At 34.5% G+C, this 14,750-nt stretch overlaps 1 protein-coding gene across 1 annotated transcript; it reads right to left on the reverse strand.

Annotated features, from left to right (window-relative positions):
* Nucleotides 1-1,607: 1,607 nt before the first annotated feature.
* Nucleotides 1,608-10,042, reverse strand: cahz (carbonic anhydrase). The gene is made up of 7 exons (XM_065276417.2): nucleotides 9,253-10,042; nucleotides 8,728-8,925; nucleotides 7,805-7,923; nucleotides 7,386-7,478; nucleotides 7,237-7,299; nucleotides 6,965-7,120; nucleotides 1,608-3,036 (listed from the first exon to the last, which is right to left on the reverse strand). Exons 1-7 carry the CDS (start codon nucleotides 9,284-9,286, stop codon nucleotides 2,917-2,919), a joined length of 783 nt encoding a protein of 260 aa, XP_065132489.1. The 5' UTR covers nucleotides 9,287-10,042; the 3' UTR covers nucleotides 1,608-2,916.
* Between the last annotated feature and the right edge of the window lie 4,708 nt (nucleotides 10,043-14,750).

Genomic DNA, 14,750 nt, shown 5'->3' on the forward strand with positions numbered 1-14,750 from the left:
TGTGTGTAAATTATTGGTGTGTGCATTTAGTGGTGAGATTGCAAATTGCAAGCAACAGCTCAACCCTCAATTTTAAAACACATATGATAGCTGCCACAGGACAATTATGTCGTCATCTGAGACAACGCTCTGTAATGCAGTTTGTCTACAAGGCTGCTAGAAACATAAAGCCGACTTCCATGTAAGAGGATCCGTGGTGTATGTAAATAAAAACGGATCATTCTAAGGTAATAAAAACAAGTTTATTACTGTAGATCTTTATACATCACTGATAATATAGTTATTTAAATTATATTGCATTTCTGTCAAGAGATCCTTATATAAGTTACACATTGCACCTAACACATTATGCAAATTGAAATTAAAAGGAAAATGAATTAAAAAGCTTATCCTATTACCTTTAATGCTCTATTTTTGCTCAGTTTTGTCATCCTCATGCCATTTCATCTGCAGATCTTCTGACCATCCCTCCCTCTCCCTCTTTGTTCAGCTTTTCTCTACATCCATCCTAATATTTACTTTATGTGTTTGCTGTGCTTTTCTGTCAATTTTCTTTCAAAAAAACAAAACAAAAAAATGCACCACTCCATTTTGTCACCCTTTGTCCTCTTTAGAGACAAACTTTACTGATTGTATTCACATGTACATATAATGTATGCACCTGGCATAGACACTTTTATCCAAAGCAACTTACAGTCCATTACAAGGTATCATTTTTAATTTGTATGCATGTTTCCTGCAAACCCTTGACCTTTGCGCTGCTAATGCAATACCACTGAGCTTCGCATGCAGGAGCATAAAGCTATAGATGGGAAGTAATAAATGTTAGATGTACTTCAGCCCCTAAGCTTGTTTATTTATAGTACACAAGCAGCTTTTATTTCATGCATTAAGTGTACAAAAAAACATTAAAATAATCAATGAAAACTGTGAAACCGTTTTTAAAAATAAACCCTTAACAAGAATGTGGATCTGTATCAGTAAAGCATGTGCATTATCATTGTCGGCTGCATATTGCTGCTACCCAGATTTAAGATATCCATGAGAATGTGTCACCAGGATAGTAGTCAAAGTGAGCAGCCAGCAAGAGTTGCATAAGTAAGGCTGGACACAGACAAAAAGCATTAGCTATGTGTTAATGCGAGGCTGACCAGCACTCAAAACTTTGCTCATCTATGGTAAAGTGCCAAGTTTTGAGATAAAGGCCTCTGTGACAGTATCTCTGGGTAATGATCTCATTATTTCACCATGATAACAGACCACACAGTGGACACAAATCATAGTGGCTGGCAGATATTGAATCTTGAAACCTCAATGCTCAGGATTTTATTACTACACTGAATCTGTTGTAATCCCAGAATGTTATTGGATTACAGGTGCTAGCTACTTCAGGTTTACGGGTCTATTCATTTTGAGGATTACGACCACTACTGGATTTGGACTGTATACTTGTTCCTATAAGAATAAAGAGAAAGGAACATGTGAAACGTCCTTTGACTTAAGTTACAATTCAATCCTATATTAAAGTCAACATTAACATTTTTGTGTATCACTAAAACAGTGAATAAATATTGTGCAGTGGAAAGGAAACAATCCCAGGTAGTATGTTGTTGGTTAAAATATATTTATTTATTCATTTATTGCTCATACAATTCCTATCACATGACTAATTTGCAGACTTTGTTATTCGTATGCAATACTAGTCATTAAACTTTTTAAAAATATAAGCTTATATCATCGTACAAACAGCAGTACATCATTCATACAACATTTAAAAAAAAAAACATTACAACTTTATTCCCTTTATTTAATTTAAACTTAATTTTTAAATATTACAATTTTCTGCAAGGAAACACATATTGACAGTATCATCATTATTCTATTAAACATAATAATGTCACTGTCAGTATGTGTTTCCTGGAAGGTTTGTTATACATTTTATCTGCTTACTCCACACAAATGATAAATATACCCATCACCATAAACCCAGACAGAACAATGATGTCAAAAATGTCCCACAATGCATTTTCCTATTGAATAATTTATAATATGTGCTATAATAAATCTGCAAAGCAGGACTGATATACTTGACTGTTATAAAAGACTGGATTAAAATGATCACCTGTGATCAGAATTAGATAAATGTTAGATGTTAGAAAAGTAGTCTGACACGATCCTGAGAGATTTTTCTATTGCAGTTAAAAGCGCATCAATGATCACTGTTTCTGAGACGTTCAAGATATCAGAATAAACTTGTATGGCCAAATAATGCTTTTCATGTCGTCTGACGTTAATTTAAATCTAAAAACTACAATAGACATTTCCTTAAAAATATAATAATTTTACAAAATAATAATATTAATAATAATTCACAGTAGTGTCTGTTTTCATCTTTCAAATAGCCCAAGAACTTTATAACCAACTTTCTTGTTTTTTATTCTACATTATTGTATTGTAAAGGGCCTGAGATCATGTGGTCATAAGGGTCAATTTTTTAATAATCTGAAAGCTGTGTAAATAAGCTTTCCATTGATATATAGTAATGATAGAACAGTATTTGGCCGATATCCAACAATTTGAAAATCTAGATAAAAAATTTAGTTGTCCAGATGAAGTCCTTAGCAACCTCATCTACTAACAAAATAAAGTTTTGATATTTACAGCAGGGAATTTACAAAATATCTTCATGGAACATGATCTTTTAGACTTTTGGCATAAAAGAAAAATTGATAATATTGACCCACACAATGTATTTTTAGCTTTTGCTATAAATATACATCTGCTACTTATGACCATGGTCACAAATACTATAAAGTTTCAGATTTCCACTGGGAATGTTATTGAATAGTAGCCAGAAAAAGGAACGTCGTGATTAATGCGCAGGCATGCGGGGGTGAGGTGGCGGGGTTGTGCTATTTACTTGAAGGACGCGCGGACTTTGCGTCCCTTGAGAGGTTGTGGTGGTCTATAATTGTCAACCATGCAGCAAGGTGCCTCTTCTTCATCCGTGAACAACAGGCTACGGAACTTAGCCATCTAAAGAGAAACAGACAGACAGTTTTATTTTTGAATGCACTGTTTAGCTTGTTGTTGGCAGCAGTGCTGAGTCTTATTACAGCCTATGTTTACTATATTTATCTCCATCTTCATTCATAGCACAATCCCTGTACAGCCGTTTGAACAGTCTGACTAACCACTGAAGATAAAAATACTCTCCAGAGACTTCCAGCAGTGCCTACATCATAGACGGGTGATGAATAGAAACCAAAGCAATGACAGCTAGGGCTAGGAGTGGAGAATAAAAAAAAGAATGATCTGTGATTTCACAAAAGGCTCTTGAACATCTGCAGTGTATCTGACTTCAGCCACTGAAGTCAGCCTTTTTTTAACTTGACTTGTGAAATGACTCTTATAAACCAGTTTCTTTGTAATTAATCCGTTAAGATGATAAATGAGTCTTAGATAAGTCTTAAACATCTCACTAACGTACTCAATGTATCGGTAGTAAAAAAAACATTGGACTCACTTACATGTATACACCGACTAGAAATAAACCAACAACTGTTTGTTAGATTGAAATTACTGACTGGTTGTTTATACAGTAGTACTATAACAAACAAAAAGAAACAGAGTGTTGTTTTAGTCATATTATAATAGTAATGTTGCAAAAAATGGCATTTGTTTTGTCACATCTATGACAGCTGTACCCAATGATTCTGTGATCACTGAAGCACCTTTACACTGCGTTTTTGACTTTAGATTATGAGGGAACGTGAATTTTTTTAAATAATGAAGCTCACAGATAGTCATTTGTAAAAAATAAAAATATCCCAATATTCCAAAACCAATGACAGTTTTTAATTTAAATTTTATTGTGACTTACTATACTAAGTGGTGGTTTCCTGGACAGGGATTAGCTTAACCTTTTAACTGGCGCAGCCCTTTTTGAGTGGGGTGGTGGTAAAAAGGTGATGTACACATTCAAATTAATATAACTCTAACATTTTTTCAACCGGTCTAGAAACGTTTAACACTTGAACACTTTAACATGTTTTTTTACAGATGTGTCTGGAGGTGAAAATATATTTTTAGAGCAGTTTAAATTTATTTGTAATAAATAAAAAATGCAATATGTTATTATTTTTAATACATAAAATTTTCAAAAAAATTAGCTTGTTGGTTTGCTGTGAGGTTTGCTGCATACTCTTGTCACAAATGAATAAATTACAGTACTCCATTATTATTACTGCTAAAAGGTTTTGAAATATGAAAACAATATATAGTTTGTTGTGATAGATTAACATTCATATGAAAAATATTGAAGTAAACTTAGGTGTCCCGCTTACCCAGGGCCGGCGTCAAGGGGGGGGGGTATTCGCGGGCAATGCCCCCCCGAACAGGTTGTTGTGCCCCCTACAAAGTTTTTTATTACTTTATATTTATATCAAGAATTATTAAAATAAATTAAACATTGAATGTTTCATGACTTATAATATAATCAAATGAGGAAAATATAGTTGATATGTTTTCTTCAATTAAAATAGACCAGTTTCTCTGATTGGATGTATTGTACTAGCAACGTGTTTTTTTGCGGCATTTTATGGATCGTGTAAAATATGGATATTAGAACATTTAGAACGAACCAGCACCACCTGCTTCATCTTCATGCAAACACAGACTGGCTCAAACTCAGAGATTAGAGGTTGAGGTGGAATTTACAAATCTACAGGACACTGTTTTAAGGAAGTTTAATGTTCTTACATGCCGTCTTCAACTATTTCAAAGGTAAGTTAGCGTTGTTTTAAATTACGTAAGCTTAAATGTGAAGTGTGGCTATAGACCGTTAACAGCATTACGACGTGATTATGGTAAAGCGGCTTTTTTAAAGCTAGGACGCGGTGTGCGCTGCGCTATGAAACCCATTCATTTCAATTGCTTGCGCCGCGCGAGGGCGGTTTGTTGGTGCGTCGAGTAAAGCGCGAGCGCAGCGGAGCTCAGCTTGCGCTCACGCCGCGGTCGAAGTTCAATAGTTTTGCGCATAGTTTGTGGTCTTTTGCACTTTATACGGGAAATGAGCTGGCAGTCTGTACCAGTTGTATGAGTGTGTGCTTGCTGTATTTGTTGTTTTAATGTCTTGTTTTTGCAAGTTATTGTTGCTATTGCGTGCCCCCCGTTGGAAGACGAGTGCCCCCCTGTTAGTTATCATCTGGTGCCGGATCTGCGCTTACCAGACAGCGCCAGTTAACGGTTACGCCTGGACTAGACCTTAGTTTAATTAGGAAATATAATTAGTTTTAACAAAGATGCCTTACACTGAAAAATGATTCCTGCAATTTACTCAATTTTTTAAGGTAAGTGGTTGCAATCAATTTATTTAAGCTACATTTAAACAAAAGTTTTTAATTGTATTTTACTTTACTAATCTTTTTTTTTTTTGTTGTTTAAATGTAGCTTAAATAAATTGATTGCAACCACTTACCTTAAAAAATTGAGTAAAATAAATGAATCATTTTTTCAGTGTACTAAAAACATTACTTGTGTGCATTTTGAGGTAAAACAAAGGGGAATTATGTATTTTAAGATATGTCAGTGCAAGTTGTTTTCAGTTTGGACAGCTCTTACATTTATTTTAGTCTAGAACTAGTCTAAACTGAAAAAAAATGATTAATTCAATTTACTCAATTTACATTTTTTAAGGTAAGTGGTTGCAATCAATTTATTTAAGCTACCTTTAAGCAAAAAAAATTAGAAAAGCAAAACAAAACAAAAAACTTTTGTTTAAATGTAGCTTAAATAAATTGATTGCAAACACTAACCTTTAAAAAAATGAGTAAATTGAATGAATCATTTTTTCAGTGTAATGCCTGTCCATGAAACTGCCACTATTTGAATTGAGCCACATTACCACTTTTGTGATTTTACTTGCATGAAAGTTGCACGAAAGATACATATATTTTACTTAAATATTGTGTATTGTAAATATTGTAGTAACCATTGTATAAAATCAATAAGGTATTCAAGGCTAGTGTTGTATCGTGAAAAAGTCAAGAATTAAAGGTTTTGTTGGGCACAAGTTATTTCACAGCCTCTTGTACTTTACTGCTTGTTATATAATATAGCATCAATTGAGTTAAATGTCAGGACCAATTATTTTGGTGATTTCGTGTTAATAGAGTGGTTAGGCAGCCTGAATCGTTTATTAGAAATAGTGAAACAAGAACAAGAATCAATTCGCATACAGTAATTACACCACTTCTGTTTCTGCTTTGAAAGTACATTAAAAAACTACAACATATCTAGTTCTTATTAGCTATGGGAAAAGGAGCATAGTGCGTAATAGCGTAACACTATGGAGTCTGTTCTCATATGACCACTCATTAAAATGAGAAGTGAAACATGCATCTCTATGCATAGGATACTTCCATTATGTTGCCTTATGATGATGAATTCCCATTTTCCTTCAGACAATGTTATAAAAACTTACATTAATAACAGGCCAATATGCAAATAAAATGACCGCAAAACAGATCTCAGTTTATTCCTTCACAAACTATATGTGGGTGTTGTCTTCTATCTTAAAGCCACAAGCCTACCTTAAATATGATATGGGTACTCAAGCAAGCAATAAGGCTTAAGATAATGTAATCTAGTTAAAGCAGAGACCAATAGTGCATCCACCCTCCCAATTTCAAAGTAGAAGTGACGTAAAACCTCATTTGTGCTATTATACTACAGTATGTAAGCAGTTTGTATTTGATTTGGTAACTCATCAACTCTTTGAGTGTTAAATGTCCTCCTTTATAACAATGACTGATTTGATCAAATCACTTCTACACGCCAAGTGGTCAATCAATAGGTGTGCTTTTGTTTACAGTAAAATACATCTGAGAGCTCCTTACAGAGCTTGTAATAATGCACAGCACCCACTTTAAAAATGATGGGTATTAAATGCATAATAAAATACCTGTACAGGGCTAACACTGATCGGATCTTTCAGAACAATCCAGGTGACGCTCTCCAAAAGAGGGGGTGTGGTCAGAGACCCATCATAAGTCCAGTAATCCAAAGAAGCAGGCAGCAAGGTTTTAGGATCAAAGTTCTCAAATGTAGTCTGGTTGCCCTGTGGAGTAAAAAGATAAATTTACTAAAGAATTTCAGCAAAGGGCTGAAAATGAGTACAGCAAATATCCTAATAAAAAAAAAACTAGAGAGACAAGCAAGCTAGAATATGAATACCTTTGCTTGGATGTCATCGAGGGCATCAAGAACTTTCTGAAGTCTCGGATTGGCAGAACCAATCTAGTGAACAGACCCACACAAAATATTTGTTATTTCATATCACAGTTCTGTGCAATTCATTAAATGCATTTGGCAGAAATCCTGACCTTCAGAAAAACTCCAACCACTGCAAGGCCATCAGGCTGTGACGCGGCTTCTGCGAAGTTTGGGTACTTTGTGTTCCAGTGAACTAGATGAAGCTTTAGAAAGAAACATAAGTGATAAGAAATGTAATTCTTTAGCTTCTCAAAGCACATTGGTAAAAAAAGTCCTTGTTGCACTTAAATTTTAAGTTTAAACAACTTGAATTGTTTAAAATTAATGCTCTACTTTCTGACTTACTTGAAGTTGATTATACTTAAAAATGTAAGTACAACAAGGATATTTTACAGTGAGGATGATTACAATTTCATACATACGGTAGGAATAATCACATATTTAATTAGATTTTTTTTTAAGGAAGCGATCTCTCTATCCCACAACAGACCGGGAGAGAGGGAGAGATGGAGAGAGAGAGACTCATTACCTCACAGGGGAACCTGGTACCAGCAATAGTGTGCTCTGAGCCCTTGTCATCACTGGATCCCCAGTGGAAATGAAACTGTCTCAGCCTGTATGTTCCAGTAATAGGGCCTCCAGTCAGAGCTATGCAGTTTACACACACATACAATTTTAATCATTCAGTTTTAATAAAAGCAATAAATTAACTAATTTGCATTTCATAACAAAAGCCTTATTGGTTCAATAAATAAAAGCAATAAAGCAAATCAGGTCACATAAAAAAATTCCCTATACAGTTTACGTTCCCATTACTTCCCATTTTTTTTAGACTGCTGATGCAATTTCCTGTTGGGCAATGTTAACAAACTACTTAAACATTTCTGTCTAAAGTGCAGTCTCTTCCAAGCTTGTGTCAGTCCCCTTTTAGAATCGTAATTAAAATTCAGCCCATGGTTCTCTCATTGACCAGGCGGCCTACAACATTGATATGTGCCTCTATTCTTTCTCCCATAATAGAATGCATTAGCAGTGAAGTACACAGGGCTTTAAATGGCCACTGGCAGATGAAGGAAATCACATTGACTACTCATATTTCAGCAAAAATAAGGAAAAAATGCTACATTTCTATGGTACACATTTTCTCACATACTCTTAAGACATACGCTTAAGACATAGTTCATTTGTGTAAATTATCATGCACACAGCCTGATTTACATTGCATGTGCAAAAGGAGAATACTAATAAGAACTTGCACAAGCAAAAAGCACAAATTAGCCTACCCTTAAAACCAATTAGCAAAAGTCAATGTTTAAAAAAATGAACCCGGCTAATATGACATTATCTGTATAGATATTCCTATGCATTTTGTCTATAGTAACTCATATTTTTTTCATAATAAAAGTGTAAAATTTAACATATATGCTACATGCAATGCAGCAGTGTACTAACTTGAGCTGTCATCATCATCAGCGAAATCCACTTGGAATGAATGGCCATTGTTGAGGATGCTATGAGCAGCAGCAGGATCGTACTTCAGTTTAATTCTCTTGAGAGAAGGGTCATGTTGTGCTTGGGTGGGTACGATATCAATGGGAGATTGCCTGGGTCCGTTTGCAATGGGAAAGCTTTCCTCCCACGTTTCTGGCCCTGTAATGACAGAGTAAAATATTAAAAGGAAAACGTTCAGTACCTTGCCCCAAAACAAAAATAAAAAAATAAACGTGTTTACATTCTTCAACAGATTCAAGGTCAGCAAATGTAGATTGCTACCATTAATCTTATTTAGACTATTATTGTGACTTTTTGTTTCATAGTTTGTTTCTTAAACAGTGTAATAAAAGTTTGCCATACACAAAACTATACTAAATCACAATCCCTAATAAACCATTTCTGTATGTGTTTTGAGTACTGTATGTACAGAACAGCTTTCAACTGAACAATTATTAATGACAACATTGGTAAAATTGCTCTTACCATCATGTGCACCATAACCCCAAGAATGAGACATGATTATTTGTGCTTTTAGATATCCTCCTTGTAAGAGATCCGGATGCTGAGGAACAGTAAACTGCCAGTTCTTTCAAACTATGTCACCCTTTATATAGATCCCCTGCCGGTACCTATCTCAACCCAGTGGGTTTGGCCACATGATCTCTTCAAAGCACCAGTAGTACAGGAGGAGTCATTTAGAGGACATTCAAAAGCGTGTACCTACTACTCATTTCAGCTGCCCATAGCGCTGCTCGGGTTTGTGATGCGATTCGGAGATGCTCAAGCGTGGAATGATGAACCGATGGGACGCGGACATTTCGGGAGACATGAGCTGATCCTGATCAGTATACTTTCTTCAAGATATCAAAGCCCTTACGCTTTTCGATGCCTCTAATGACAAGCCATTCGTCGTTTTTCTTGACACATCAGACCGGCGTCTTTCATCTTGGCGGAGATTCATCTTCTCTTGACCTTCATCCTAATGCGATGCTGTGTATTGAAGCGCAGGTTGACAGTGGTTTACTGACACAATTTGTTTTAAATGATAATTTTTAGGATGTTGTAGTGTGCGTTATTTAGACGATAATAGCTGTTCTGTTTTGTCGCCTGTACATCTTCTGGCACGCATTTAGTGAATCGGCGCTCTTTTAAAGGGACCACTGCGTTACGCATTTAGACGCAACTGGTCTCTAAAGCAACTTAAAACGCATTCAAGCCATACAGTTTATCAGTATGTGTGTTTCCTGGATATAAAACAACACCTGACCTTTGAGCTGCTAACACCACAATCTACCAGCTGAGCAGTAAATGTCACAGCATTATGTAATGTATTGTCATTAAGTTAAACTGAGCACAGAATGCGCTTATTTTTTTTGAAAATTTTGCTTGAACAATTTCTAGAAAACAGATGTCGATGTTAATACCTAGTTCTTTTACGACTATGTAAGCTATATTATTATAGATTTATTGTACAATGTACCCTTTAGGTAGCCTACAAATGTTTACTTTTTGAAAGGGCACCGCCACAGTTAGCTTTTGTAAATTTGTTGGAAATTGTTCAATATGTCAAGGATAAATGGACTAAGCCTTGGGGATTATGTCAGAAAACCTCGTTTGAATGCGTTAAATACCAAATGCAGTTGCAAACCATGGGTTCTCAAAAAAAAAAAAAAAAATGCAGACAGAAAAAAATTCTAAGGACCCCCTTAAAATTCTTCCGTTGGGCTACTAAGGATATTCTTAACTAAATAATATTTTTACACACTAGTTTTATAGCGATAAACACATTTTCTCCTGAATCATGTTAATTAAACTTGTTTGTTTTTTAAAGAGTTGTTTTTTGTTATATTTTTTAGAATATATAAGTTTTTAAATGATCTTAAAATTAGCAGAGGCAAGACTGACACGGTTTAGATGGTCACATATGTAAGTATATCGTTGTTAATAATACAACATAATTATATAATTTATAACAAACAATTTCATGGATTGCCTGTCTAAGCAGTGAGGACCACCAGGGGTCCCCGGAGCCCACTTTGAGAACCCCTGAAATAAACAGATGATTGCTTGGATACATCGTTTGACCTCGTTGTAGTATTCAGGTGCTGTCATCTGGTGGCTGCACTGAGGAACAACAATTTAGTTCGAGCAAAAATATTAGATTTTACTAGTTGGGTTTTATTCTAGTTTAAATAGTTAAAAACAAGGAACTAAGACATTTTTATTTCTTGATTTCATTTTAATGACTTTAATGTACATAATTTACTTATTTAAATTTTCAGATGTTTGTCAACCAGGGTTGGGATTTTTATTTAAGTAAAAATAAAGTTCAAGCAAAAATTGAAACAGGATTTAATAAGGGTTGCTTTCATTCATCATGCAGCAGGTGGATAACGCATCTGGTACACTGCCATATGTGTAGATCATAATTCCAACCACTAGGTGCCATAACAGCATCAAGTTATTTCTAACTACAAACTTACTTTTTATGTAACTGAAACTGAAAAATTATTATAATAAAAAAAGATTTATATGGATAAGTTTATTTTTGTCCAATATATGATAAATGACAAAACATTTAACTGTACCACTACCTTTAAAGATACATGATAGATCCCTAATGCACAGTTATGTACCCATAAACATCATTGTATCAAGTTTAATATAACTGCAAAAGTACAAAACAGAAAACAGTACCAACCCAGTAATAAAAATACAATTTTTTTTCTGAAAATGTGTATAATATACACTGTCAAAAATAAAGGTACAAAACTGTACCATTTCTGTCACTGGGGCTGTACCCTAAGTTTCCGTTTGGTTCCTTTATAGGAATACAAAAACAGAATACAATTTGGGGTAGATTACCGTAAGGACCTAAATTGTTAGAAAAAAGTCAAAATATTTAACCTAGCTGTCAGTGGGGCAGCACCCTTTAAGAATGTAATTGTATGGACCATCAGATATGTAAACATTTAGTACCAATATGTCCCTAATATGTATTTTTAAGGTATTAATAAGCTCTCTTTGGTCCCAGTATGTACCTCTGAGGTACTACAATGAAATCCCTAGGTGCAAAGCTGTACTTTTTGAAAGGGTACAGCCTCAGTGACAGAAAAGGTACAGTTTTGTACCTTTATTTCTGACAGTATACCATAAGGCATTATATGTATTTATATACCAAAATCTTTTATAGTACACCTGCAGCCTCTTAAAGTAATGCATGCCTCTGATAATTTCACTATAAAGTAATTGGTCAATATTAGACTAATGTATTGGCAATTATTTTGTGACTAATTTAGTCAAAAACAAAACTCTGTGTTAAACATTTCCTTACTTAATGATGATTTACAGTTTCATGTGTTTCTAAGGGTAAGCTGTACCTTGTAGATGTACATTAATTATTTATGAATATGGATTTTTATAAATAATAAATAATAGTAATAATAATAATAGTAATACATTTTATTAGTAATGCAACTTTCTCATACTTTCGTTCTACATCATGTTAAAGCAACGCTATGTACTAAATAATGTCTCTAAAATTATTTCAGTGATAGAACAACTTTTAACTGGACAAATTGTACTGTTGCTGCAACCTGAGCAGCCTCCTAGCTGCTACAAGCACACTCTGAAAGTGGCGGTGGAGGGTAGAGCACACAGCCCCACACCTCTCCCTGCCTGCAGAAGAGTGTCTGATACCAGGCACTGTTGCGCTTTTCAACCACATGGGGGAGCTGTAAGTCATTTTTACATGGAAACTACATAGTGTTGCTTTAAGGCTAAATAAAAAAAAAATAACAGGTCACAAAAATAATTACATTTTAAAAGCCTAAAGTTGTGTTTAAATAGTTTCTTGAAACATTCTAGGGAGGGAGGTAATATTCTTAATAGAAGCAAGCAGGTAATACAAATTCTAAAACTATGGAGCAATGCAAGAAAAATTCCCTCCTCCAATGGTTTTGCGCTTAGAACGAGGTTGATAAAGATAAACGAACACTTAAGCGGTGTAAATGTTGTTATCAACAAATCTAAAGTGGAGTCAACTCATGTACTCATAAGTTAAAATAATAATAATTACTTAACTAAATAATTATTTATTTCAAATATGTGATTGTATATTTGGAGTTGTAGTTAAAGTTTTTAAAGTGGCATCTTGAAAAAGAAAGCTCATCAAGCCAAAGTGAATACCACAATATGAATCAGCAATGAATAGAAAGAATGGGAAGAAAATGAGCTCCTTTCATGTCACGGATGTAAATTTGGCACCCCATGATCAAATGCATGCTGAGTCTAACCAAGAACAAGAATGGCAGTGACAGAAGGAGCTTATGAAACCTCTCATTTGGTCCTATTCACATTGATGATTGGATGAGAGTGACATGAGCTCTGTGAAAGGGCCAGATCATTTTGACCTTCTACAGACAGACTGCACAGCAGGACTCCCCCCATTTCACAGATAGCATCGCAGGCCCTGATAGGCTCCATTTAGCCGCATCTCTGATACTTTAAGAGGAAACAATGTGACTAATTGGATGGCTCCATATAATTAATGATATTTTGCAGATATGTATGATATGTCCTAAGATTTTTTACTCTTTAGCAAGATATGGCAAGGCAAGCTTAATGCAAGTTCTTTGGATTGTTCCTTTTTGGGGAAATGTAATAAAAGTAAAAAAGACTTCTAGAAAGGCATTCTATAAAAGATTTTAGGGATGCATTGACGCCCATTTGCACACAGACAGACTCTGTAGGGGAGAAATATTTATATTTTATTCAGAAACCGATCTTGTTAAAGGGGCCATTGCACAAGACTTTTTAAAGATGTCAATCAAATAAATATTTGGTGTCCCCAGAGCACATATGTGAAGTTTAAGCTCAAAATACCATATATATATATATATATATATATATATATATATATATATATATATATATAATTTATTATAGCTTGTTAAAATTGCCCCTTTGTAGGTGTGTGGAAAAATGTGTCGTTTTGGGTGTGTCCTTTAAAATGCAAATGAGCGGATGAAGTGCAAACACTGATCACAATGATGGTGGTTTGTCCCAATTGAAACTCAATTGTGCTGTGAATTATTTTCTCTCTCTCTCTTTATCTCTGCACTTAACGGCAGTGCTGTGATTGGATAGTGCAGATTAAGGGGCAGTATTATTATAATAAGAGCTCCTTATGACATCATAAGGAGAGCCACATTTCAACAACCTATTTTTTCATGTGCTTGTAGAGAATAGTTTACCAAAATTAAGTTTCTGGGTTGATCTTTTTCACATTTTCTAGGTTGATAGAAGCACTGGGGACCCAATCACAGCACTTAAACATGGACAAAGTCAGATTTTCATGCCATGACCCCTTTAAACTAACATTTTAAACGTGCAGCTTTTGGTATAGCCATAGCTTCATGGTTATAGATCTGAAAACCCAAATTAAAAGACTAAAAAATGCTGGGTTATTTTCACATTTGGGTCAAAAAAAAAAAAAAAGATGAACCCTGCAGCTGCTGGGTTAAATCAACTCAGAATTTTTTTATATTTAACCTAAGAACTGGTTAAAACAACTCAGGTTAAAATACAACCCAACATTTGTAATGTACATGAGTGTAATGACAAAATTCAGAGCTAGAAATGAGGGGGGGGGGGCTATAAAATATACTAATTTTCCAGGTATGGTCACTCCAGTGATTCCTAGCTAGTCGTTTCCACCACTGATTATATGCCTTGTCTCCTTACTGTAGGCTACTGTATGTATTTAGTTTTATTAATGTAAACATATCTAAATAAAAAAACCTGGCCACATGTTATTATTATATATTTTGGTTGTCTAAATGTTGTATAAACCCATAGTTTGATAAATTTAATTTCATTTGCATTTTATTTGTTTTAGGATTGTCCTTTCTGTCAAAGAAAACATTATTATTATTTTATTGAAATCTGTATGCAACATAATTCAGGACATTGATTCTTTA

Source organism: Paramisgurnus dabryanus, chromosome 6 (genome assembly GCF_030506205.2).
Source record: "Paramisgurnus dabryanus chromosome 6, PD_genome_1.1, whole genome shotgun sequence".
NCBI classification, from domain to species: Eukaryota; Metazoa; Chordata; class Actinopteri; order Cypriniformes; family Cobitidae; genus Paramisgurnus; species Paramisgurnus dabryanus.